The sequence below is a fragment of the Sander lucioperca genome, chromosome 5 (genome assembly GCF_008315115.2).
Source record: "Sander lucioperca isolate FBNREF2018 chromosome 5, SLUC_FBN_1.2, whole genome shotgun sequence".
Lineage (NCBI taxonomy): Eukaryota > Metazoa > Chordata > Actinopteri > Perciformes > Percidae > Sander > Sander lucioperca.
In genome coordinates, this window is record NC_050177.1 from 26,336,445 (window position 1) to 26,364,298 (window position 27,854).

At 38.7% G+C, this 27,854-nt stretch overlaps 1 protein-coding gene across 6 annotated transcripts; it reads right to left on the minus strand.

The window, feature by feature from the left end:
• Positions 1-90: 90 nt before the first annotated feature.
• On the minus strand, positions 91-27,073 carry fam168a (family with sequence similarity 168 member A). Of its 6 annotated transcripts, none has more exons than XM_031297249.2 (9): positions 26,816-27,058; positions 16,049-16,156; positions 15,302-15,393; positions 12,857-12,937; positions 8,830-8,975; positions 8,217-8,243; positions 7,056-7,242; positions 4,324-4,537; positions 91-3,042 (listed from the first exon to the last, which is right to left on the minus strand). In XM_031297249.2, exons 2-8 carry the CDS (start codon positions 16,108-16,110, stop codon positions 4,338-4,340), a joined length of 795 nt encoding a protein of 264 aa, XP_031153109.1. In that variant the 5' UTR covers positions 16,111-16,156; positions 26,816-27,058; the 3' UTR covers positions 91-3,042; positions 4,324-4,337. The 6 variants fall into 6 exon arrangements, with proteins under 6 accessions (XP_031153109.1, XP_031153113.1, XP_035857148.1 ...); XM_031297253.2 differs by having other exon boundaries at positions 4,324-4,450; positions 26,816-27,041; XM_036001255.1 differs by lacking the exon at positions 26,816-27,058 and adding an exon at positions 26,536-26,714.
• Between the last annotated feature and the right edge of the window lie 781 nt (positions 27,074-27,854).

The window sequence follows — 27,854 nt, forward strand, 5'->3', positions numbered from 1 at the left end:
TTTTTTTTTTTTTTTACTTAGAGATCCAATGCTATAGTGAAATACACCTGAATATTATGCATACCCATTATGCTCAATTGACCAGAGGGAAAGAAGAAAAAAAAAAAAAAAAACATAAGACTATTGAGAAACACTGACAGAAGTAGTGGTTGGTTAAATAAATCCTAATGACGAGTAACATTACTGCTGTCGCAAGAAAACACACTTTCTGTATTCTTTTCAGTTGTACTGGCTCGAGTTAAAATGTACAAGATCCTTACTTGGTGGGAACACTATATGACCCATAAACATCCATTTATCTTGTAAAATACAAGGGCCGTTTCAAAAATAAGGCTCAAAGATCGACGGTTTTCATCCGACAGCGGTATTATGCAATATTTTCTTGAGAATTAACCTACTAGTGTACAAACATCTGGACTAAGAATACCTCAAACACTCAACCTTATCGTTTTATTTTTTAATTACAATATAAATTGTTTCTTCATCTTGCACTACCAAGATAGGTACCTGTTACTTAGCATTAAATTATTAAATTTTTTTTTGTCTTATGTTCTGCAATATTTCCACAGTTATTCAATACTCAAATGTTTGATATGTTCCTACTTCTCTTCTTAGCAGTAACTGCAATAATTATTGAATGGAGGCTGCATACAGAGCCTGTAATCCATATTTAGAGATTACAATAAGCTTTTTTTTTTTTTTTTAAATCAATTCAAAACACTCAGAAAATAATTACTGTATGTTAACAGTTTGAGGCGTTCCCTCTTATTTTATTGCAATATCAAACCACTTCATCTACATACCCGCGCAGTAAATGCTTTTTGTTATACAAATCTGTACTCTACAGATCATGAACTTGTAATTTGAGTTTTTTTTTGTGTGCGAATCCTGAAAAATACCACACGCCTCACTTAAATATTAAACCCCACCACCACTACTTGGTATGTTTGTAGTGTTTGATTAAAATGGGTCATCATACTGCCTTTGCACATAAATGTCTCTACATGTATAAGCATAAAAGGCAACAGAAAATGAATAGCTGTATAGGGTCCATGTCTCATTGGCTCAAATATTATCCTCATCTGACGACTATCAAGGTTATGCATGGATTTTTAAAAAAAATGGACAATTATGTTTAAATGCAGTCAGTAAAAGCAGATGTGTCAATTTCCAGGAAAAAAAAAAAAGAAAAGACGGTGAACAAATGGATTAATCTTTTTCATAAAAAAATTACTTAAAGTCTAAAAAGCTAACTGGACTGAACCAGTTTACAACTAAGTGGCCGCGTCATCACGGCTCTGCACTCTCGCTAAAATGTCTTAATATTCTTAAACTGTTGTAGCCATGAACACTAACACCAGCACTTTTGACTACAGTGCTCTTGCAATTCATATGGTAATACCGACAAAGTTCAAATTTTGACCCAAATTCAGAGTATAACAAATCATCCCTATGACATGGACCAGATGTACACACACTACAGCCCTCTGATTTGCCATCATTTCTTCCTAAATGTGGTGCACAACCACCCATGTCACTGGTTTGGTCTTTTCAGCACTCACGGAACTGTGAAATGGACTAGCGGACTGAAACCTATCCATTCATCAGCACACATGAATTTGACTGGTCCACTATTAACTGTATACTCGAGAGTGTGGGTTTCTATTTGTTGAGTGTTTGGTTATAAAGTCCTCACCTGAAAGAAGGATGGAAGAGGAGGTGATGTAATCACAGTGAAGAATCAATGTACAATACATGTAGTGCAAAAATAGCAGTGTTTGGGTGGCCTCTTGCAGGTGAGATGTCCCAAACTCAAATGTCTTGTACCTTGAAATGAAATGACCTGACTGTGAACATGTGATCTCCTCCTCCTTCCTTAAAGTCTGCTCTCTCCATCCTGTCCTGCTCTCCTCTCTTTGCGCCAACACAATCCCTTTAAACTCCTTCTCTGCTGTCTGCCATGCACACCCCTAGAAACCCACGTCGTGTGTGTGTGGTGATCAGTAACAACATAACTGGAGGTATTGTATAGTAAGTGCCACTAAGTGATCATGTGTTTTTTCCGACACAACACAGGAGCCCCTGTGTGTGTGTGTGTGTGTCCACCCATGCTGTTGACATGGTTATTATAAAGATTCTTACAGGTTAAGGTTTAGATTTCGATAGTGTCATAACATACTAGCCTGCATAGTATGTAGCATGTAGTAGGTGAAGTTTTCTTAGTGTGTACTATGCTAATGTGGACACAGTGAGCAGCAGCATGGGTAGTGGTCGGTAAGTGATCTGCCTATAGCACTCACGGACACGTAACGGCAGGGATGATGGACTGACTACTGCCTGACAGACAGCTAGGCGCTGGAAGACGACTGAGATTAAACTGAAAATGAAACAAGGCGGAAAAAAAGGATAAAGAGAAGGGTAAAGAACAAAAGGTAGGAAAAAAATGTCTACAGAAAAAAAAAAAAAAAAAAAAAAAGTAATTCAGATGTGTAAAAGTAAGAATATCAAACAATTAAATAAGCGGAAAAACTAAAATGCTTATTATGTTAAAACACTGTGCTGATATCTAGTTGTTAGAAATGTGGCAGCTTAAGTCTTCGTAGTGACTGATGGAGATGATAATGAGTGCACTTCTGAGAATAAGTGCCCAATATTTTCCAGCCAACTGAGCAGCAGCAGGAAGGACCACACACACCAGCACAACACAGAAACAAGTGACAGGAGCAAGTGACACCCGTGATTGGTCAAGAGTCCTTCTGGAGTTCCAATGACAGACACATCAACAGAAAATGAGGAGATAAAATAAAAAAAATAAAATAGCCATACAAAATAAGGTAATGACTGGTTGGCAAATGAACAGAGAAAAAATAAAAGCAGCTTTTGTAAAAACGTTAGAGAATGTCGCATACTAACAGTAACAATAATTGTAAAGTGGCTGTTGCACTTTAGTTTTGTTCTTGCAGACAGGTGTTGAGTCCCCATGGTTACCAATGGGAGCCCGTGTAGGATTTGAGAAGTTGCATACGATGGTGGACTCCAGATCTGGTGGGAAAGAAGAGCAGAAGCACACCTTGGTGAATGATTTAAGGCCGACTCAGACCTCTGAGGAAAAGAGGGGTTAAGAAATATGGGTAACGCTTTGTAATCGCCATCACTTATGAATGGCAAATTGATAGATAACTAAACTTAAGTTATTTTACAGTTAAACAATGAAATGATAATTCATGTTTACGAATGATTAGTAATGCCATGCCGTTTTATGTTCTTTAACAATTTATTGTTGCACACGACATATTACACATTTGTTAATGATTAACAAATGATTTGCAAACCTTTAAGAAATAGTTTGTAAAATTGTGTCAGTTTTAAATAGTTTGCAAACATTATTTGGATGCTATTATAAAGTTGCAACAGATGATTATAATAGATTGTTAATGCTTAATAAATACTTTGTAAAGCATCTATTAACAATTTAGATCGCTATTATCAGTGCACAAGTAATCCTCTTTTATAGATCACCCAAAATGCTTAACTACTAGTTATAATAAACATTCAATATAATAGCATTCACATAATGATTATAGATAGTTTACAAAAGTATTAACCACTCACAAAGTATTAACTATCTAAATTCATAAATGTTATATTACACTGAACTAATGATAAAATAGCATACATTATAGCAATAATGAGTAAACGGTATTAATCATTTCATTGTTAACAGTAAAATAACTATAACATATATAAAATGTCAAGCAATTATAATTCTATTATGTTTGCATTCTTGTCTTTTCATAGTCATAGTTAATATTTAATAATAAGCTATTGCACTGTTCAATCCCTGCACTGTTCTCTTTTGCACTACCACCATTGCACACAGTCTACCATAGCACCTTTAACTCTTTAAATTTGTGATTTTTAAAACTTTAAATTTCGGTGAGTGATTTTTATGTATGTGAGTTATATGTGTGTTTGTTGTGGTATGGTTGTCTAAGCTACTGGATGCCTAAAATGTCCCCCGGGATGGATGAATGGATGAATGGATGAAAGAAAGAAAGAATGTATGTATGTATGTATGTATGTAAGTCAGTACGTACGTTATGTATGTATGTATGTATGTATGTATGTATGTATGTATCTACTAATTGAGTTAATTAACTAATTGGGTGAATTAACTAGCAATTTCCCACTATTAATTTTGTTTATTAGGTTTTACCAAAATGCGAGGCAGCACAGTTGTTCAAGTCAGAGAGACAACAGACGAAAGGAGGAGAGGAGGGGTGTGGTGAGGAGAAGGCAAACAGCAGGTGGGCAGACACTCACATGATGGGTGGGCTCTACCAGTGAGGTGGTACGTAGCTGTACCCAGGTGTCCCTTGGGCCCTGTAGGTTGGCACAGTAACTGGGTGTCCTCCAATCTGGGCGTGCTGGGGCGTTGTCAGCAGGGTCCCTACAGGAAGTAAACACCACCACCATTGATGAGCTTCAGCCATTTTTGAATCCATCTGCTGAACAGCTATGAAGGCTTGGTTTGTTGCTGTAGTTGTGGTCATTGTCAGAATCAGAATCAAAATGAGCTTTAATGACCAAGTAAGGATTAACACATACAAGGAATTTGACTCTGGCTTTTGTTGCTCTCAGCGTTCATACACAGAAATAGACATGCAGCTAAAAGCTAGGACAACAAAACTTAACAAGGTAAATATATATAAATATTTGATTATGTACAGATATAAGTATATAAAAAAGTGTATAGAAAGATAGTACATACACATGCATATCCACATAAATATGCATTCACATACGTACATACACACATGTAGACTAACATTACATAATGACTTTCATGTTTTTTTTTTTTATATATATATATATATATATATATATATATATATATATATATATATATATATATATATATATATGTGATATCAGGATCACATTTTTCTACATTTATTTTTAGATCAATTTTGCTATATTTTGCCTGGTTTTTCCACTATGTTAGCAGCTGTGGCAATTTACTTATTTATTGACTCTATCCACCTGCCTAGTACATATAAAAGTAATACTAAAGAAAGCAGAACGAATCTAAATTATTGATTAATCTCATGATTACCTTCTTAATCAATCTCATGATTACTTTCTTAATCAAATCAGTTCTTAGTCTACAAATTGTCAACAAATGGCAAAAACTGCCCAACAGAAGTTACCAGAGCCAATGATTGTGGCTGGAAATGCAGTGATGTTGATAGGTTTTCAGTCCACGGGAGTATAATCTTTTTTACCATCCTCCTGGAACCGTCCCGAAATACAATCTAAGCCGTCCCGAAATGATTGTGGACTGTCCCAAATTAAAAATCTTTGTTTCAGTCACACCACAAAGAAGGACTCTTGCAAAGTGGGGAAAATGGATGAAATAAAAAAACTTCTTTCAGGGAGCAGAAAATCTTTACCTGTGGTAGATCCTGATAAAACATTTTAATGGTCCTCTCTGTCGAATATAAATGTCCCACTCCTGGTCACTTAAATAAACCTAAATCTCATGTACCATTTCTTAGCTAACTTGACAATACTAACATAGATTAATACACAGTTTGTAATGCATCTCCCCCCCCCCCCCTTTTAAAAAGCTACCTCAACCACTAAAGGCTGAAGGAACTGCAAGGGGAGAGCAAAAATTCACATTTCCCTGCAACCTTAAGGAATGGATATTGAATAATCTCTTTTCATTGTTCAATGGTCTTAAAAGTCAGATGGTCAGTTTACCCCCAGATGGCTCAACTTACTCACTCAGATCAAAGTCATATTTTGAGGCCCCTTTGACATAGACGCATTCTTACAATTTCATTTGATAGGAGACATCCTGAAATAGATATGCAAGACAGTAAATGGGAAATAATATTTTGGGGCATGTTCAGGTTAAAAAAAAAAAAAAAAAAAAAGGGGGGTAGAGAAGAAGAGTTTGAGGAAGTCAATACTGTTAGCAGTGGAGTAGATTGACATGCAGTGTGTGACCCGAGAAGTTCTATAAAAGCTTACCTTCGCCTATCGTGGTCTCCTGTACAGCGGAGCAACAGAAGAGCAGTATACACGAGCTACGGGACAGTAATTATCTGAAGTGATACCGTGAAGTACAGTGATGCAAATATAGCTCCTGTCGGTAACTAACATGCTAATGCTAAAATTGATAAAGTGTTAAAAATGCACACACAAGCATTTACCTATTATCTGTAGATTAGAGTCTGTGGGAGGATTTCAGACTGGACACTGCAGGTCCTGTGTGTGTGTGTGTGTGTGTGTGTGTGTGTGTGTGTGTGTGTGTGTGTGTGTGTGTGTGTGTGTGTGTCATCAAGGAGGTTTAATAAGAACTGTGTGGAGGTTTCCTTTGTGGTTTTGAGGTTTCTTTTGTCTATTTCTATGATTCAACGGATTTGATCACGATTTAGCATTATCAGGGAAAAAATAAGGACACATGGCTGGACAAATGGATGGTGAGTTTACTGCGTCCTTTCGGATTTGAATGCCTCAGAGACGCAAGCCGCGTACCTAGCAACATCACTGAAAGTTTGTCTGACCAACAGCCCAAAAACCACACATTCACTTTACTATCATTGAAGATGAAGAAATCCATCAAATATTCACATTTGAGATGCTCGACCCAGAGACTTTTTTTTGCCATTTTTGCTTTGAAACTACAATTAAATTGATGATCAAAATGGTTGCAATTGAATTTTCTGTCAACGATTCAATTAATTGTCCAATTTATATCCTGCTGTTTTAGGGTATACAGACCTGACCCAGCCAAGCACATACAATCTATCAGTAAGCCAAAACAAAAGGGAACTCTTAAAACAACACTTCCACACACATTCAGAGAGCAACATTAAAAACACATGACTATCTTCAGCATAAATAAATGACTTAAAATGCACAGATTACAGTCAAGAGAGAACAGAGAACAGTGAAGACGTCAATGCCTGCCAACAAGCCAGCAAGTTATCTCTGAAAAATGAAATAAACAAACATTTTGGAGTCAGTGGTGGTTCTGGTCTTACCTGCGCTCATGGCCATGGTTGTCCCAGCGACCATCCCCATGGCAGCCATGCCGTTGTTGCGAGGAGCAGGGACAGGGACGGGGGCAGGGTAGAGGGCTGTGGAGGGGATGCTGTTAGGCTGCACCACGGTGGTGTGATGAATCACATGTGGCTGAGCCGCATACACTGGCTGGGTATAGTATGCTCCCTGTCAGGATGAACACTAATATTAACATTTCCACAAACAACACAAAACAACCCATCACTTCAATTCAAACAATTCTTTCTTCAGTCATCTCATCCACACATTTGTTTTAGTGATAAACTGAAAATCCAAATGGCATTAATCAGGCCGATTGAGATAATCGGAATAGTCCGATGCCTGCGCTTAACAGGCAGAGTTACAAAAAAGGTCTTCAGCCATATCTGCAGGCAGCCTAGCCAGTGTGGCTGCTGCAGAACGAAGTTGGCGTTTCTCCTTGTGTCAATGTTGCTGTTCTACGAGCAGACGTCAGCGTCACGGTAGCAAGCCCCCAAACACCTAAACTAGCTTACAGGGTTTGGAAAAAAGGTCCTAGTCCCTCTCCTGAAGGGTAGAACATTCATCAGATTTGTCATTTGGGATGGTTGTGGGACAGTAAGCAAGTTTAACTGTGAAGCCTTTTAGGGGTCGCCCACATGACACCGGAATGTTTTAAAAACGTTTGATTGCATTTTCAAAACAATGCAAAAAGTTATAGCCTACAACTAAACACTGACTAAACAGAGACAATGCACTCAATAACAGTGCTAAATAAATGTTCATTTAAGTTTAGCAATTGTGCGTCTCATTTGTTATTATTAGTAAATTGTTGCATTTAATTAGATGCAAAAAAAACAACAAAAACAACATGATATCGGCATTATATACTGTATCATACCGTGCCGGAATTCCGTAATTTTAGAGGCAAGGCCACTTGGCCTGCAGCGGGGCAATTTGGTTTTAGGCCACAGGGGCCACATGCCAGGGCATGTAAGTAAGTTAAACAACTCGATTTCACTAAAACAGACAAATCCATTTCTAAAAGCATTAATGCCTTTTTTATTAAACAGTGCAACATTTCTAAAGAAATAAAAACACTTTTTTCTATCAAAAAATGTATTTGTACTTCATATTATTAGAAAAGGTTTAGCATCACATACCATCACAACCATTGTAGCCTCAGGGCACTAAAATGACCAAGTAATATTGAAAAACAAAACAAAACTGATTAATCAGAGTCCTCATCATTTGATGATGGGGAATCAGGGGGTGGGGGGTGCTTCTTTGGCCCATAAGGACTTATGTATATTATTGATTGAGACCTTTTTAAACACGAAACACGTTTCAAGGATACTAGTATATATGGCTTATACTTACATCACAGCTATAAGGATATAACGTGTGAGAACATAAACACTATATGAAGTTTATACATGGCCACTGTAAAATTCCTGCCCCGATATCGGCCATTGATGGCACTGCTCTTTAAATATCGGCATCGGCCATGGAAAAGGCCATATATCGGTGGACCACTTATTTGTTTAAAGCTGAAATTCATAACTATGATGTCGCAAAATCGCTTCACCTAATTGTACCAATATGCTGTAAAGTGTAATCAACTAACCAGATACGTGTGTATATTTACCAAAGTGATTAAGTTAAATGGCACTGCCAACTGACAGGTGTAACACGACAAATCTGATGATCAGTTTTCAGTGGCAGAGTACAGAGTGTGTCTCTAAGGTAAAGTTGTTAATCATTCAGTATCCTTACCTGTGCGTATAGGTTCTGCTGAGGGTAGGCACTGCGAATGGGGTACATGGCTGTTGGGTATGGGGTGGGGGTGGGGGTGTAGGGAGGGGGCGCTCCATTTGACTGAGTGGGGGGCACTTTGTACGGGGTGCCTGCTGAAGTATATCCTAAACAGAGTAAAAAAAAAAAAGAGGGGAGACAAAAAGAAGGATTTAGAAACACATTACACTAGAGCAACCCACTTTATTAATAAGTTTCTGACAATTAAGAGTCAGTGATAATTCTCTGTGGGTTCGTCACTACAATCGACCCCTCTCACATACAAGTAGTCATGTGATCTATTGCCAGCAAAAACAATTTAATTATAGCAGCAAGTTATTACAATTCACCGTGTTACCACCATTTGAAAAAGAAATTCTGAACTGAACATCAGTTGGACAAAAGATATAATCGAAATACTCTAATTCAGGGTCTTAGTCAGTCCTTAGATACGGTCAAAGGAAGATGTGAGTCAGCAGTACTGTGTTTTATGAATAATTCTACTCTATATACAATAAATATACTGTATAAAAAACCCTGAACATCAGGGTTGGATGCGGACCAGTAGAAACCAAATAAGTAAAATAATTAACACAATTTTGTCCCTCCTTTAAAAATATATTTCAACTTTCAAATTTAGTAAATTATTCTGCAACCATTTTGATAATCAATTATTGGTTTAAGTAATTTTTCAAGCAAAAACACCCAACATTTGACAGTTCTATCTTCTAAAGAGGAAGAGTTGGCTACTTTTCCTTGTCTTACATTGTAGTAAAATTGAATATTTTGGGGTTTTGGACTGTTGCTGCTCAGACAAAACAACACTGTATGATGTATTATAAGACCAAAAGGATGATAATCATTAGTTGCATCCCCCATCCACCAGATGGGGGACTAGCGCTGTCTAGTAATGGGACTTGAGTCTCAGAACAACACAGCCAAGGGTTGTGTGTCTTAAAAGCCTAAATTAGCCTTAGTCTTACCATGCTCTTTGAAAATAGCGTTCTACAGAAAGTAGTTCTGCAGTCACTGTATAGAGTATAATCACCTTTTTATGGAGCATATAGAGTCAAGCAAACTACCATCTAAGTGGCACAAACCACCATTTAACTGACACTACACCAAAAAGGTTGAAAGGCACGAGGTCTACTGAAGTACAGTGGAGGCATTTGATTCAAACCACTGCATTAATGTCTGCTGTCAGCTGGGCTCGGCTCTGTGGGGTGCAGTACCTCTGAGCCGCCGCTCGGAGGAGCCTGAAGGTCAAACATGCTACTAGCTAGTTGCTGCTGCGGAGCTTATGAAAGCGCTTCTCTCACACAAGGACAAGGGAACAAAGAGATGCTGGAGCTGCTGTGTGTGTGTGTGTTGTGTGTGTATGTGTGTCCTCTCACACACATGCATGCAGGGCATTAGAGGACAATGGTGTGTGACAATTACACAAAAGCCTCGCTGATAGAAAGCAGTTTGCCTATTCAATGGTCTTGAGAAATAAAGACATTCTCCAAGACATGTTTCTAATCAGAGCATAGCTAGCTTGTCTGGAGGTTGACGTTTGTCTGGGAGACGACATCTGAAAGACTTTCATTTCACCATACATTAAGCACTGCAGAATTCATAGAAATAAATTTGCAGTTAAACAGTATCACTGCTGATTTGAAAACAAACAACAAAAAAAAAACAGCCTCCATATTTAGGTCTTTTTGTTAGAACAAAGCTGGGTGAGCTTTGCCAAAGCATACCTGATATTTTGTTAGACTTCCAAAAGATAAAACCAAACTGGGGGGAGGGGACGAGAGGAAAGAGGCTTCAAAAGCAGCACAGATGAAATCTACAATCCCATCCTGCCTTGGTAAGATAATTGAAATTCAGGAGAAAAGGAAACAATTTAAGTAGCTATTTTCTCCCCTGTTCAGACAATTACATCTTTTATCGATTGATAGTAATTATTACTTTCAAAATGTTTTTATTTAGGTGATCATCTACCTAATGCTTAACATAATACCAGTTACTCAAAGGACTTCATTACCAATTTACCATCCATTTGTCTGGAAGCACCTGAATATCATCTTTAAAGTCACAGACTTCGTTGCTCGTCTTCAAGATCCTTTTGTAAAAATATCTTATTAACTTATTGATTGCAAAGTAATATTTTATTTCACATTGACCTTTTAGTTATTTTAAGGTTTCCTTTTTTGTGTGTCCCTATGGTCTCCCTATTGTCTCCCTTTTTTTTGTTGTAATTTTGACTTATGTATCTGATGTTGTTAATTAAACTTGACCGTTTCTGAGTTTGACATTGTATGAGCCTCTCCCTTTCTCCTTTGCAAATATTACCTATACATTTTTTATATAATGAATTAACAAGTCTGCTAATAAAGCCCAACTGGGACTATGACATTTGAGACTACTTGAGATGAGAATTTGTTGTTGTTTCGTGCTTTCAAATTTCAATTTAAAAAACTTTGATACCTGCCTCAAGCAAATTCATATAAAGCAAATAACTGTATAGTCAAAAAAGAAGTCTTCCTATAATAAGCTTTTAGAAGACACTACAGCTAAGGAGACAGGTGGCAATTTATCTGTGTAGTAGCTTTAAGGGGCCTTAAAGCTACTACAAGCAGGTGAACTAAGTTTTTACATGCAACACCTTATAAAAATAAAAAAAAAAATCATGATATAGCTTTCACCCCCAATTATTCAATTAGTAATTGCCAAAATGTTATTTGTCAATGGAAGTCACTACAAAATAGAGGTTAAACCCATTTCATTTCATTTCATACACAAGCTTTGATCTCATCTTTGACAACTCCAGTGAGATTGTTTTTTAGTCTGGGTTTCTAGGCCGAAAGGTTCAAGACCCTCGTCACACTAAACGATCTTTATCTATACAGACACACCATATCTGGAAAGCAGCGAGACAACTGTTATTCCCATCTGCTATGGGGACCAGACATTGAGCCCCAGCAGAGCACGTATCTGCTGCTATAAGGCCACTGGCAGCTGTTACCGGCTAGCGTCCCACTCACTTCACCATCAATGCCCTTTAGGTTGACCACTTACTCTATCCTGCCTTCACATTACTGCAACCTGTGTGGAGCTCTAAACAACCTCGTTTGCTCAAAATATACTGAGATGAAACACATTTTAAAACAATAATTGTGGTATTACATCCATTTTTTATTCAACAAAATGTTAATCACAAATAACTCAATTACTAAAAATGTGGGGAAACGATTTGCTTTAGGTTGCGTATGCATAATCAACATCAGTTCAGTGCAGCAGTGTAGAGCAGCAGCGGTGATAGATCATCTGACTTTAAATTCAAATTCCATCAGTGTGTAATTTATTAAAAACGTGTTTTCCCCAGCCTTAAACTAAACACTGACTAACTTTCATTTCATACCAAAACCTTACTCAACTTCTTCTTAGAGTGTGAACTGAATATCATGATTACTCATCAGCAATATTTAATATGAATAATAATAAACTGTTAAGATATCCCTCATGGCCAACAGTTTTTATTTGTATTTATTTTTGATTTACTTCCGTAACAGTACTGTCGAATCAGGTTTGCACAGAGGATGGCTGCATTATTGTTGTTAACCTCATGAAATGGGATGTTTAATTCTCAAAGGGAGCCACACAATAACGCTCTTGGCTTTTTTTTTTTGGCTCTGTAGTTTTTACATTTTTCTATTTTGTATTGTGAAAATAAAGAAAAACAATAGGCAATATTATCATATCTACTCCACAAAGGGCAGTCATTAAAACACATATCCTTGCAGTTTAATATTTGTCTAAAACGTGATAATGACGTAAAAATCATCTGCATGTACCAGTGTGTCTGTGTGACATCCCTTAACATTACATTTCAATGGATCCCCTACACTCACTGCCATCTTTGTGGTGTGATTTTAGTGAACTGAAAGCAATTCCTCTCGAGATATTACCTTGTTAAATATAAACAAAGTCATCAACTGGTGTGCGCGTGTGTGTTAGGGCTTACCTGGTGGATACCCAGGACTGCCCGTTTGATAGAGGTTGGGTGTATAGGTGGGAGCCGTGGCAGTATACCCTCCTGGATAGCCTGCAGGACATCACAGACAACAGAGAAATATATCAGAAACCATAGCTTAACAAACAGAGAGGGACACACACACACACACACACACACACACACACACAGGTAGGGCAGTTATTTGGTTTGGAGCAGGATGTGCACAGATGGCGTTCATTAAAAAACTGTCTGCACCAATAACGCAGTCGGCTGAATGCGTCTTACATACAGACGAGACACACCTGCCAATGGTGTGGGGGGGAGGGGGACGACACACACACACACACACACACACACACACACACACACACACACACACACACACACACCAAACAAAGCTTTCACAGATAAAAAGGCGCAAAGAAGGAGGGAGAGAGGAGAAAACTAGGAGAGTTGAGAGACGGCATGTAAGTGAGCGAAGTGCAGCTCATTGCTTGCTATTATTGGCAGTCAATCTCACAGGCTATCTGTTCTGTAGCCTTGAGCCTTTACTATATCTAGCTGCTGTAGGTTGGGCCAGTCGTAACAGGTTTAATACATATCAGCGTAAATCTACGATGCAGCAGAGTCTGAGGGTTGTGATGGTTAACTTATCTGAACTCATTTTAGTCTAATATGTTTTTTATTATAGATTATGCAGGCAGATTTGACAACCAAATCAAAACTAAATAAATGTGTCTTTTTGACAACACAGTATAGCATTAGAGGTATGGCAATTCACAAAATCCCAAGTTAAATTCAATGTGTTATTACCAACATTTGTTTTATTATAGCCCTTCTGTTGCATTATTCCTGGTGTTGTCTGCTGGTCACAATGAGTGTGTAGTTCAGACATATCGGGGCTCATTTTCCTATATTCAGAAGAGGTCATTTACTATCAGTCAGATTTGAAGATAGGAAAATCAACTTTCATGGACTGTTTTATCATTTAAATGAGTGTGTTGAGTGTTTCCACATCAATGGACACACATGAGATGGGCTGCTTACTAACTGACACTCATGTGGAACGAAATTAAGTCTCTGACAGGAAATATTCCTAAAAAACGTGTGGGACACATGTGTGTCTTCTTCACATGCAAATGCAAACTAAACATGAGCGGAAGCCCATAACTGTAAGCTACACCAGTGCTCTCATTTTAACCGCATATAATCTACTTAAATATGTGTGCAACTTGATGGTGAATACATAATCTAAACATTCATCGTTCCTGCGGACACCTTTGACCTGCAGTTCAAACTCTCTACTGTGTTTTGGAAAATAAAAATCCCAAAAGATGGAGAGAAGATAACTCTACAACACCATTCCTCAGAAGAGACTGACTGGCTGGTCTTTAACAGGGGAGTTTTCAATCTGTGTTCTAGAGCTGGGCAATATATCAATATTATATCGATATCGTGATATGAGACTTAATATCGTCTTAGATTTTGGATATCGTAATATGGCATAAGTGTTGTCTTTTCCTGGTTTTAAAGGCTGCATTACAGTAAAGTTATATCATTTTCTGAACCTACCAGACTTCTATTATTTGCCTTTACCCACTTAGTCATTATATCCACATTACTGATGATTATTTATCAAAAATCTCATTGTGTAAATATTTTGTGAAAGCACCAATAGTCAACACTACAATATGGTTGCGGTATCGATAGAGGTATTTGGTCAAAAATATCGTGATATTTGAATTTCTCCATATCGCCGAGCCCTACTGTGTTCTATCTTTTTATTTGTAGTCTGTGTCACTTTTCTATTGTATGCATGCAACTTCTCTGGATACTACATTATTGTGTACAGAGTCACAATTTTATATTTTGGATCTAGATTTCAGATTTGTGTCTTTGTCAGTCTTCTCTATTGCAGCAGCCATATTTTGTTTGTTGGGCTTAAAATGCTTTGTTCAAATGCCCTCTCTCTGAAACACATTCTATAGATTGTGGAAAAAGATTGACGTAGTCCGAGGCCTTCCCATAACTTCTGGGTGATGGTGCCATCAATATCAAACACAATATGCATTTAGAACCCTATTTTGTAAGCCGCATTGCAGTGTTACTGTACAGTCTGATGGTGCAGCACTACATATTTATTATCTATCTTCTGGTAGTTTGTGTAATAGTGTTGTGTAGGGAAGTTAGTTTCTGGATGCATGCAACAGAAACAAAAACAACAATAAGTAAACTTCGCTAGAATAACACTAACCAATTTATAAAAAATAAGGGTTTTCTCTGAACAACTTTTAGAAGCATCAAGAGGCCTTCACTGACTCAAAATTCAGCAGCAATGTTGTGTGTCACTTGCAGCCACCCTTAAAAACAGGTTTATGGTGGTATAGAGGATGATAACTGTGTGTGTGTGTGTGTGTGTGTGTGTGTGTGTGTGTGTGTGTGTGTTAGTCTTACCTGTAAAGGCCATGTTTTTAGGGTTTCCATATGGGGTGCCAGGCTGAACGGGGCTGTAGACTGGATTCATAGCTGAAGCTAACCTGTTCTTACTGAGAAAGAGAGAAAAGGACAGTGTGGAGGAGAGGGCAGGGGGATAAGAGAAGCCAGAGGAAAAATGGAGAAATAGAGATGTAAGCCGTGTAAATTGGAAATAAAACGGTTACGTTTATCAAGCACACATAAACACACACACACACACAGACACACACACACTCATCACGCACATAAATCCCAAACTCAGATTTTTAAGGCGACATCTGACAGCCGAAGGATTTTGCCAGCATGCAATAAAAAAATAAATAAAAAAAATCAAGTCCCCTGAATCCTCACCCTCAAGTAGGCTCAACGTAAGAATGTATTTAAAAACACAGACTTTTGGAATAAATAAGGCACAAGTACTGACAGAAAAGCACAAGTACGCATGGATCCACTGAAAATAATGGTTTGGTTTTCTTGAGTGGCATTACATACAGCTAGCCAAATGTTGCACATCTTCCTTAGTTTCACTACTGCACCAAACAAGGCAGGGCGAGCTCTACCAGCCTGGTTTCTCTGGTCTCACAATGTAGACGAGAAGACCTCAAGTGCTCCAACTTTCAACTTACCTGGTCACGGAGAATATGGGCACGGGATATTGTTTACGTGTGTGTGTGTGTGTGTGTGTGTGTGTGTGTGTGTGAGTGTGTGTGCATGCGTGCCCCGTACCTCTTGTGCGTGTCTGGTTGATACATGAAACTGAATTTGTCTGTGGGATGCCCGCTCGCCATTCTTGCTGTATGCAAATGAGGAAGGAGTGGAAGTGGATATGCAAATCTGAAATTAAAACAGCGAGAGGTCATGATTACAACGAACACAGGAAAAGGAAAAAAAAATGAAATTAAAAAAAAAAATTGAAAAAAGCAAGCACCAGTGCAACAGCAAATGGTTAGTGACCGCAGCAGGGGAGACAGTGATTTAAAGCAGTTGTGTAAGTGACTGCTGTGTCTTTAGCCACCAATACATGCATAAATGTGCTAAACACAAAACAGTGTATATAAATATTGTAATAATTGGACTGTGTTTGCTTCCATTTTTAAATCTCTTATACCATCAGTTGTTTATGTGCATACAAAACAAGCCGTTTCTAGCAGTACTGGCTGATAAAACAGCCTTGAGGTAATATTGTATTAATTCCTGTGTATGTAAAGCCTAGGCTATATGATGTGTGCATGTCAAAGAGAAAGTGAGACGTATGTATGTATGTATGTATGTATCTCTCTCTCTCTCTCTCTCTCTATGTGATGTGCTGTACACAACATCAAATACAAGCAGCAAAGCAAACATTAAGACAGCCAAAATGAAAAAGCACAAACACACCCAGTGATCGGGCAAGTGACAGAGAACAAAATATAGTACAAATAGGTCAAGTCTTGCACCGAGCCATGAATACGCATGATCAAGTGAGCATGAGCCAGAACCACAAGAGCATTACACAAACACAGAGCAGGAACAGCTGAAGGAATAAATAAAGAAAGGGAAGGTGTGTGAGCTGTGTGTCGTTTGAGTTTGTGTGTTGATTTGCACTTCTGTTTCTCAAAGAGATGGGAGCCGGTATGTTACGGCAGTGATCAGGCTGGTTCTGTCTGGTTTTCAGTGTGGCTCTGCATGAAATTTGTTGTGGCAGTCTATCTGCACACAGCACATCAACCATTCACCACGTACAGACTATCAAAACTCATTTGTCCAACTCTGCTTCCTGTAGATTTGTGAATTGGATTGTACAAAAAGACGTACTTAAATTTAACCGATCCATCCTGGGCTTGTGCTTCATGGCCAGTTAACAAATCCTATAGGCGATTATAGCTTCACTGTCATAATTCCTGGACATACACTGTAGCGTAGTGATGCCAAACAGCACCAACTGACACTTCAAATTAGGCAAGGAAGCATTTCAGTGCTCCATCCAAAAACACTGACGTCAAAACGCCCAGAGTCATTCTGAAACTGAATGCAAGCACAAACATGTGGGTGCAGTTGCTTTTGAGTCATTTTACAGATGAATTTCTTAAAAACACACATATGCACGCCTTAAAAATAGTCAAAAACATGAACCTGTGTGTGTTTGTAGGTGTGTAAAAACAACAAGAGTGGTGATATGTCAACTCTGGTTCATTACCCAAATTCATATTTCATAACAAAAGAATGTGCCAGGGGAATTCATTATCATATTGCTGAAGACATCACATAGTACATTCCTCATTAAGCTACTGTATCTCTTATGATTTAAATCCTTCCTCTGGGGCAACTCTGCCTTCTACTTTTTATTCCTTTCTGCCGTTCTTCGTTTAATTTATCATTAGATTTCTCTACCTCACTTAATCAGTCTCTTCATGCAAACATTTAATTCTTAACATAAGATTAAAGCAAAAAGCAAAGATTATTGCAACTGTGCCACACTGCAACCGAGTTGATCTACAACGATCTGCACAAGGAGCAGTATAACACAATAACGAGACTCCTGCTAGCAGCTCTGTGAGGCTGTACTTGGGGACAGCGGTGCTTTGAGCTAAATGCTAACATAATGCTAAGATGCTCACAATGACAACGCTAACAATGCCATGTTTATCAGGTATAATGTTTACCATCCTAGTTTTTGTGTGGAAGCGTGCTAACATTTTCCATTTGGAACTAAACCTAGTACAGCTGAGGCTGATGGGAATGTAACCAGCATGCAGGTATTTGGTCATTTATCAAAGTGCTAGACAAATCAGAATTTGGAACAATGGTGGTCCAAGATGAAAAGTTAAGTTGGTACAGTTCATCCTGAGGGGGGGCCTTAATGTCTGTGCCAGATTTCATGGCAATCCATCCCAAAGATTTCGACAAAATTCACTCAAAACAACAAATGTTAACCCATAAAATGTAATGGCAATCTATCTAGCCTAATTGTTACGATTACGTTAGAGCTATTTCAGTGTGGCGGACCGACGGACTGATTGCCATCCCTAAAGCCAATGCTGAGCCTGTGAGCATGGCTTTTTGATAGTTTTTTTTCCCAATTTCAAGCACCATCATTGTCACAATTTAGGTGAAGACATCATATGGCCATTAGTCAACTTAGTGGCCTCTCATCTTGACAGACGATTATCAAACAAAATCATAAAAATTCAATCTTACAGCAAACCACATAAGAGCTTTAATTAAAAATATTACCTTAATGGTGGTTATTCAAGTGAGCCAAGTTGTATGTGCATGTAAATGTGTAGTGAGGAAAGAATGCCCATTAACACATGGACAGGTGGCTAAGCTAACCCCGAGGTCTAGTGCTACAACACAACACAAACCAAATTACAGCTGTGACTGAATAGAGTATAGAAAGATGCGTTTGTTCATCTGTTACAGCCTGAGAGCCAGAATGTGTAGGCAAAGGTGATGAAAAGTGAATGGGTGAAAACTAGAGGGGCACCACAATGCGTCTAATGAAGGTGTGTGTGAGGAACAGAGGACGGCAGAGATGCATGTGATGAGTAGGAGTGCCTGACCACAACTCCCTTTGTTTTCAGGGGAAGAGGGTGATGGGCCCTTCAGGCTCTCTATTCCTAAATAAAAGCCTATTTCTAGCCAGAAGACCTTCTGTTCATCAGCACACTATGATTGTAAAATACCATTCTCCAGAGGACAGATTCACCATAAAAGAGACAGTACATTTATTTGTAGGTCAGTGTGAAGGGGCAGAGATGTGTAGGCCTACACATCGCCATGGTTTATGCATTTTTAAAGCATAGCCTACTTCATAAAGAAAAGAACCGCAAAAAAATTACACCGCATTGTTGGTTGCCTGAAAATATCAATAACACACCCCTGCTTGATTATAGAGAGTCACCAGCAAACAGCAACTGCTGATGGGTACTCGGACCCAACACTTGTTACAGTTAAAAAGGAACTATCTGCCATTTTGGGGTGTAGACTAATATACATCACTCAGATAATATCAGTTGCCATCTCTGATTAATGCATTATTTTTTCGATGCATCTACAGCTTCAACTTACGACTATTTTCAGTATTGAGTAATTAGCTGATTATTTTCTCGATTAAAATCGATTTGTTAATACATTTTATAACATAGTGAATATTTCACAATCTTAATTTACCAGGACCCTTCAAATGTCTTGTCTGTTGTTTTTGACAATACTCCAAAACCCAAAAGATGTTCAATTTACGATCATTTGAAAGAAATAAGAGTAAATCCATACAATTGAAAAGCTGGAACTGGAAAATGTTTCCATATTTGCAAAATATAAATTACTAGATAATCACAATAGTTGCCCATTACTTTTCTGTCAATCAGCTAATCACCCTCAGGTTCCCAAACCAAGTGACAGATTATTAGGAAGACAGTCCAGTTATTGTTCAGGACATCGTTAAGCTTAAACTCTATTAGTGGAACTTCATTTGGGCTGAACTCACAAGCTATAGCCTCAAGGCCTATGTACAAAAACACAGCATGCAACAAAGCTGGGTGTATTTGTGTGTGTCCATCTTAAACTGTTCTGTGTGAGCTCAGTAATGTGACAGTCAGGTAGTGCTTTGTTTCAAATCTGCAAAGATCATCTCTCTCTCTCTCTCTCTCTCTCTCTCTCTCTCTCTCTCTCTCTCTCTCTCTCTCTCTCTCCTCTCTCTCTCTCTCTCTCCTCTCTCTCTCTCTCTCTCTCTCTCTCTCCTCTCTCTCTTCTCTCTCCTCTCTCTCTCTCTCTCTCTCTCTCTCTCTCTCTCTCGCTCTCTCTCTCTCTCTCTCTCTCTCTCTCTCTCTCTCTCTCTCTCTCTCTCTCGCTCTCTCTCTCTCTCTCTCTCTCTCTCTCTCTCTCTCTCTCTCTCTCTCTCTCTCTCTCGGCCGCGTTTCACTTGGGTCATATGAAAAGGAAACCAAAATGAAAATAACAACCAAGGACGATAATGAGTCACACATGTAATATACTCACAGGCAGCAGCTTCTCAAAAAGTTTGCATATGCCATGGGAGTGTAATCATCTTTTGACATTTTAATGACCAAACAAAACTCACAACTCGTTTTCAAATGTGAAGTTTTTCCTCGTTGACACTAAATATTTATAGAAAAAAATATTGTGCTCATGTACAGTAGGTTGACAGGGCCTTTAACACAGCACTAATCATACTACAGCATGATATCTAACAAAGCACAGACCTTAGGGACAGAGAAACTAATAGTGCCTGCTTTCACAATCAGAACTGACCTCCATAATCAAGTCCGAGACCAAATCCATCTTACAATAGTGCTCAAAGGCAGTGTGATGGAATCAGAAATCCCCCTCCACACAATCAGACCTGCCCTGCAGCAACAAGCTCCAAACAGCCCTAGGCTATTTTAGATCTAGGACAGCACTATACACTTTGGGACAGCATCTCCCCTTTTCTCTGTGCCGGCTTCCTCCGCTATTCTCTTTTCCAAAATCATCCAAGTTACAAACCTCATGGGTCTGCATCCCTGGATTATGTGACAATATTGTGCCGGCCCACTGAAAATGGAAATGTTACATTGAAATATATACCCTTCAACATTATCTATTTATAGAGATTCAATTTCTACCCCCTCCTTGGTTACTAACACACACACACACACACACACTTGTGAAGAGCTACATTATAGTAAATAGTATGGAAAGTTTTCTAAGATGTTGACACTGAGGTCAAGATTTGTATGTTTTGCCATGATACAGTTTGCATTTAAATGTAAGAGTCTATGATGCAGAAAAAAAATCTAATCTCAGTTTAAGGTAAGGAGCAAAGACGGTGGTGACAAAGTTGTCCCAAACAAAGAGTCCTTACTTAATGTGTTAATTAGAGGCTTCTGTCTAACTTTTTTAAAACACAGCATCAAGCAATTTGACTTTTAATGAGCTCTTCTCACAGCATCTGGGGAATTATAACATCAATAGTAGGCCTGAATGATACTGGAAACAACTACAGCCATGCTAGTCGCCTAGTGAGGCTGTAACACTCATTTACACCAGACAACAAAATTGCTGAATGGAGAGAAAAGTGTGTCGACAGATATCAATACCACATACCATCCACACTACCACGAGCCCATGTAAAATTCGTCACTTAAGGAGAGCCAAAACATCATGCAAAAGCTTATGTTCATCATTGCCAACCAAGTTAACTTTTTGGGGGGCACTTGAAGGCATGGCAATTATAATTATAAAGCGTGTGGATGAAATAAATCTTACTTTCAACACCTTCGGACGGAGCCGTGAGCCACCTTCACCCCAGGCTTTCCCAAGCCGGTCGTGGCAAACTGCTACGGGAGAAATGCGGGGAGACGCCTGACCTGTCGTGAACACCCGGGGCAGACTGTGTTGACTGCCACCCGTTGAATTTGTGTACAAATATTTTCGGTATGAAACTGTTGCAGGGCTGCATCTGACCATGTTGTGTATTATTGTTGTGACTATGTATAGGTCTGAAACAGCCCTAATAAAAAGGCCCTGGTGCATCAATGGCTGCCTGTTGCAGTATCTGCACACTTACTAAATGCATAAAGCTTAAAAGGTGCTCCAAATTAATTAATGAACCAGGTGAAATACAATTATATTGATTACTTGCAAATGCTACATTAAGATGGGAGAGCAAATAATGAGCTGCTGGGCAAGTCCAGGTCCAAGTTTGTTTTTTTACGATTATTTTTTGGGGCATTTTGGCCTTTAATTGATAGTACAGTTGTAGACAGGAAGGGGGGAGAGAGAGGGAAGACGTGCAGCAAAGGGCCGCAGGTTGGAATCGAACCCTAAGCCCCAATTTTAAACATGTTTAACACTGCTTTGAATAATAATAATAAAAAATGAGTTAAGGACAAAGGCCTTAATCTTGCAGAAACTTGGGATAACAATTCAACACTTAATTTAACTTCTAGAATCTACTTAAAAGTAGCTCCTATTAGAGCTGGGCAATATATCGATATTATATCGATATCGTGATATGAGACTAAATATTGTCTTAGATTTTTGGATATCGTAATATTGTGATATGGCAGAAAGTGTTGTCTTTTCCTGGTTTTAAAGGCTGCATTACAGTAAAGTGATGTCATTTTCTGAACTTACCAGACTGTTGTAACTGTTCTATTATTTGCCTCTACCCACTTAGTCATTATATCCACATTACTGATGATTATTTATCAAAAATCTCATTGTGTAAATATTTTGTGAAAGCACCAACTGTCAACCCTACAATATCGTCGCAGTATCGATATCGAGGTATTTGGTTAAAAATATCGTGATATTTGATTTTATCCATATCGCCCAGCCCTAGCTCCTATAATTAACAGGCTCTAATAGCCAGTGGTTAAAAAGTGAACCCCCATTCTTCCAAATGTGAGCGTACCTGGATTAATATTCTGAATAATCGGACCCTAGGAGGTATGGGGAGGAAAAAACACACACAAATGAACAAGCATGCAGACACACAAAAGAGAACAAACAGCTTTATGAGCAATGATAGACAATTAATACCTCCAGGCAATATTAACAGCAGACAGGCATTATTGTCTGCGGTGGGACTTCACAAACACAGCGAGGAAAAAAAGGCCATAATGTTGTAGATAACGTAGCAACCAGTAATATTTTACTGTCTCTTTGCACAAAAGCACCATTATTAATGAGATGGGGCTTTTGAGAGTTGGTGATCAATGCCAATCACTTTCTAAACATATAGAGCCAAACTAGGTCTTCTGTGAAAAATACCTATTCAAATAGTATCCCAGGTGTAAGCTAGCTCTCGATTAGATACAGCAGGGCCCTGGGTGTAGAGTCAAAACAAAAACTCATTGTCCTGAATCCATGCTAATACACACCAAACCTAAGGACCGTGCCGTCTTGCAGTAGCAGCATTTGATACAAGACAAGCTGACAGATGTCAAGGTGCAACTTAAAAGGGGACTTTTTATGCTTTTGGTGATTTTCTCTCATTCATATACTGTTCATAATATCGGATTTCCATGTTAAACATGTCCCAAAATATCCTGAACGTATGTAAAATTGCTTCCTGCAAGACAAAGGCCCAGGTTTCAGTCTGCTCTACGCTTTGTGCGTTTTTCTTAACTTTCTCGACAAGATGACATCTGCTCATCGCAGATATCCATATATGGATGCCCGATCTGGGCCTCAGCTCCATGTTCAGCTGGCCCCAGCACAGGAGCAGAATGTAGTCGATTCTATACAAGTTGCTACCTCATTATGGTAAGTGTTACTGGTCTGACATAACTAATGTTTACAGTCCGGATAACACTTGAGGATAGTTAATACAGTAATCAATACACTATTACTTTGATCACTTACTAACTTGACTAATGTTTCACATCTTCTATTGGTACTAAGGATCAACGGATATGTTTTTTTCAGGGACCATACCCATTATTAGTGATCAAGGAGGCCAATAACCGATACTAACTGATATGCATTTGCCAACATAAGCATGTTAAATGAAATGCTGCAAAAGAGAAACGTGCACATTCTCCTTTTGTATCAAGCAGCAAAAAGTTGTAGCATGACGAGTTCAATTGTCTGACATGACATTGCACGCCCTACGATGTGACTTTTGCACATGCGCACATCACAATGTCAACGCTGAAACAATATATTGTGAAGCCCTAGTTTGAACTACACTGCAGACTGGATTCTCTACCAAGTGACAAACAGTGATGGCTGACTCATATGAAAGGGTCCAACGTGAGGTGAATGCAGCAGTGTTGCCAACTATTTTCCGATGAAAGTAGCTAGCACTAGCTCCAAGTCACCAGATGATGACATCGCGCATATTTTGCATAAAGCTTAGTGGATGTGTCAGCTGACCGACTGGGTAATTATAAAGGAAGAATGCATTTGCATGCAACTGGCAGTTGCCAATATATTTGCGCAGGTGTGTGTGGTTAGGATTGGCATTGGGAAATTGACATTTTACAGACTAAATGATTAATCAATTAATAAAAGGAAAAAATAATTAGATAGATGCATACATAACGGATACAAATCAGTAGTTAGGGTCCCAGTTTTAGTAATGAACTTGAATGATGAGGAGGGTGAATCTGGAAGCTGCCGTCTGTAAGCATCTTGTTTACTGATCTCTGATGAGCAACTTAAGTGGTTCAAACCACATGGGACAAAGTGGTAGAAAAACAGTTATAGAACCCACTCACTCTCGTAACGTTAAGTGACTCCAGCTTTCTATAGCCTGACAGTTTTACAGCTGCATTGTACAGCCCCCTATTCATACACATGAGACTGCGCTCAACGCATGCCACCACCCCCCCACCCCCCCTTTTCCCTAGCCTGGCAGACAGGGGTCACCTTAGATTGAAGATAAAATTGAACTAGCCAATACTTCAAAGACACTAACTGATATGTATCCCAACTGAGATCATATTTTAATCATCTGCAAAAAATATAGATTCACTTAAAATGACACCAATATACTGTATTTTTATGTGGATTTCTCAAGGATGAACATTGTCCTTGCATTTAATATGGCTTCATCAGGGGAATGCAATTCTGCCAGCTGCTTTTTAAAATTTCACTAGGGTCTAAAAAAAGATTGTCCACAGCCTTTACCTTTTACTTAGTTTACCTATAATGCGTGTATTTTTTGGGGGGTAGGATCAATATGACTAATGTTGTTTGGCCTCATGAAGCATAACCTAATTAAAAAATGTTAAACAAATCACATCACTGAATGCCTAACATACATGGAGCAGTGAGCTTCTTCCTGTCTCTGCAGAGTACAATTTGAACTGTACACAGATAAAACTGTGTTGCTCTGGTGCGGGCCAAGAACAGTAGCATCTCAGAAATCCCTTTAGACAGATAAGTCTTCTTGAATTAAATGGGATTAGTAGTCAATGACTAAAGCAGGTAATCCCCCCCCCAAAAAAAAAAAAAGAGATGATCGCAAAGAGGATTCATTTCACTGATAAGACTAGTCATAAGAGAGAAGAAGCAAAATATGCCTTCAGCATTTTGTGTAATCCTGTCTCTTTTGAACTATGTGAGGCTCTGTTGAGTTTTTGTGTCGTCAGTGAGTACAGCGATTCCCTGTTAGACGGTTGCATCTCTACTCACTGAACTAGTTGATGACTCAATTAGACAAGAATTCTGATCATTAATTTACCGTTTAAGTTTATCAAGCAGAGATGCCAAACATCTCTATGTCTAGAATGATTTTCTCTGATTATTGTCATTGTAAAATAAAAACATTTTTTGTTTTTGTTTGGGAAAGTTGGTCAAACAAAACAAGCCATTTGAAAAGGGCATTATTTGATAAATTGTAATGGACATTCACCATTTTCTAACATTCTGTAAAATGAACAATACTTGTTTAATCAGAAACTGGTCAGCAACCAATCAATACAGAAAATAACCATTGGTTGCTGCCAAGATAAAATATGTAAAAAAAATATATATATAATAAAAAAAATGCATTATAATACTTATTCTAACAGTAGCTGGTGTCTTCATGTAACCAAAATTGAACATCAAGAGGAAACATGTTTATTATGAACCTACGTGGTGTGCATAGACTTAGTGAAGATGTAACGTTAACGTTACCATATAAATCAAGTGTGCAAATATTTTCATTATGCAGAATAGAAGGTACACTTTATTTTAAACACACTTTTAAAAACACACTACAGATGCAACACAAAACTTCGATAAAAACAAATTAGTTCCACTCCAAAATACGATTGTTTTGTTTATAATTGTGGCTGTAGCCTGGAGGATACAGTCTAGCATGCAGGCGTTTTTATTTACCATCACATACGTGATTCATATGTAGATACATCCATCAGAGTATGTACTGGCAGTGCACCGCATTCCTGAGATAGCAAGCAACGCAAAAACAGCCATGGTTGGACAAAAATGGTCACACTCAAACAAGCTTAAGACACCATTTTGAAAAATCCACCGATTTCTAGATAACAACTCCGAGATGCCATCTTGCCAATTATCACCAGATTAGCTACTGTTAGCATGACAATTCAACCATTCCGAAGCACTCCATGCAGGAATCTATGCGGGTCACATAATACTAACGTTAGCTTAGCTTGTCTGCTAACCTGAAAAGGCAACCGCTAACCCGTAGCATCCCTCGAAACACGCTGTTCAAATTGCTAATTAGCGAGCAAACTGCAATAAAATATACTCACAAAAGATCAGACCGGACCGCACCGCAACCGCAGCAGCTACTTTTTCCGCCTGAACGCAAACCAGTAACACCAACACCCGTACCGATACGAGAACTAGCTAGTATAAGTTTGATTCTGTTGTTAAAGCTAGCTGGTTTAGCTTAGCCCGCTAACGTTAGTTCCCCCACTGTAGCCACCACGGAGGACAATTGAAGGGATACAGAGGGAAAAAAAACGAACAACTAGCAAGTCGACACATGGACATTCCTGTCCTCCATAATAAACATCGGACGAGACTTACCAAAGCCACTAGGTAGAACAATAAAAAGATTCCCCGTGTGCGTACGTGATCTCTCCCGTGAGTCTGTTCTGCCTCTGGTCGGTGCGGACTGGCTCTGCTACAGCAACGTTTTTTGTCGGACCAGTGGCGCAGAGAAGACAGCTTTCACCCGAAGAGACGGCCACCGTGTGGGGGATGGGGATGCACTGCCGGGAGGGAGAGAGGAAGGGAGGGATGCAGGGATGTAAGGAGAGAGGAGGGGGTCCGACCCACCGATAACATAATAGTGGAGCGGCTTTGATACTAGACAAATAGTAGATAAGATAATAAAGATAGATAGATCGATATAGTTCAGACTTATAACCAAAAGAAAAACAGCAAATGAGTGGCAGAATATCCCTAGTTTCTATTGTTCATTTGACTGATTATTACTGGTTCTACTCTCAGTTACCCAATAATGAAGCATTCGATTGTAAGGGTTAGCTAGTGCGACTTTTAAATGATATTCTACTAATAGATAGCTTACATAATAGATCATTTAGATGAAGGAAGATGTTCTAATCGAGACATGTATAATGACACTGTTACTTCTTTGTTCTGCTCTGTGGGTTCGCAATTTTATCGATTGAGTTTTTGGTTTTTGTGTTGCTGAGAAATTACATATCAGTATGCCGTTGCATTATTACCAGGAGTGGCCTAACACGCGCTGTAGTAGCTATAGTGTACGTTTACTGCTGTTAGCTATATATATTTGTAATCAACATTTCCAGGCAGGAAAGTGTGTTATTTGGTCAGCAGCACTGTGGTGGTTGAACGGTACTGCAGAATGGCTGGAAGTTCACGTTTACCAATAATTCAGAGACTTTTGCTAGCCACACATCTTGCTTCACAGCAAGGCGACGCCATCCAGTGGTGATGAGTTGCATTGCACCACAGTGAGTCAATTTTATGAACATACACGGCCAGGATCCCTGCCTGCCTTTTTGCACATATTGTACAGTTTTAGCTTGAATGCAATTTATTTGATCTACTTATTAAATACATATTCTTAATAATAAAG

Excerpts from the sequence above, each read along its gene's own strand:
- fam168a (XM_031297249.2), bottom strand. The coding sequence starts at position 16,110 with ATGGCGAGCGGGCATCCCACAGACAAATTCAGTTTCATGTATCAACCA. Across the intron at positions 8,976-12,856 it reads CAGTCCTGGGTATCCACCAG|GATATACTTCAGCAGGCACC; the intron begins GTAAGCCCTAAC and ends TACTCTGTTTAG. Across the intron at positions 8,244-8,829 it reads AGCAGAACCTATACGCACAG|TGCCCTGAGGCTACAATGGT; the intron begins GTAAGGATACTG and ends TGGTCATTTTAG.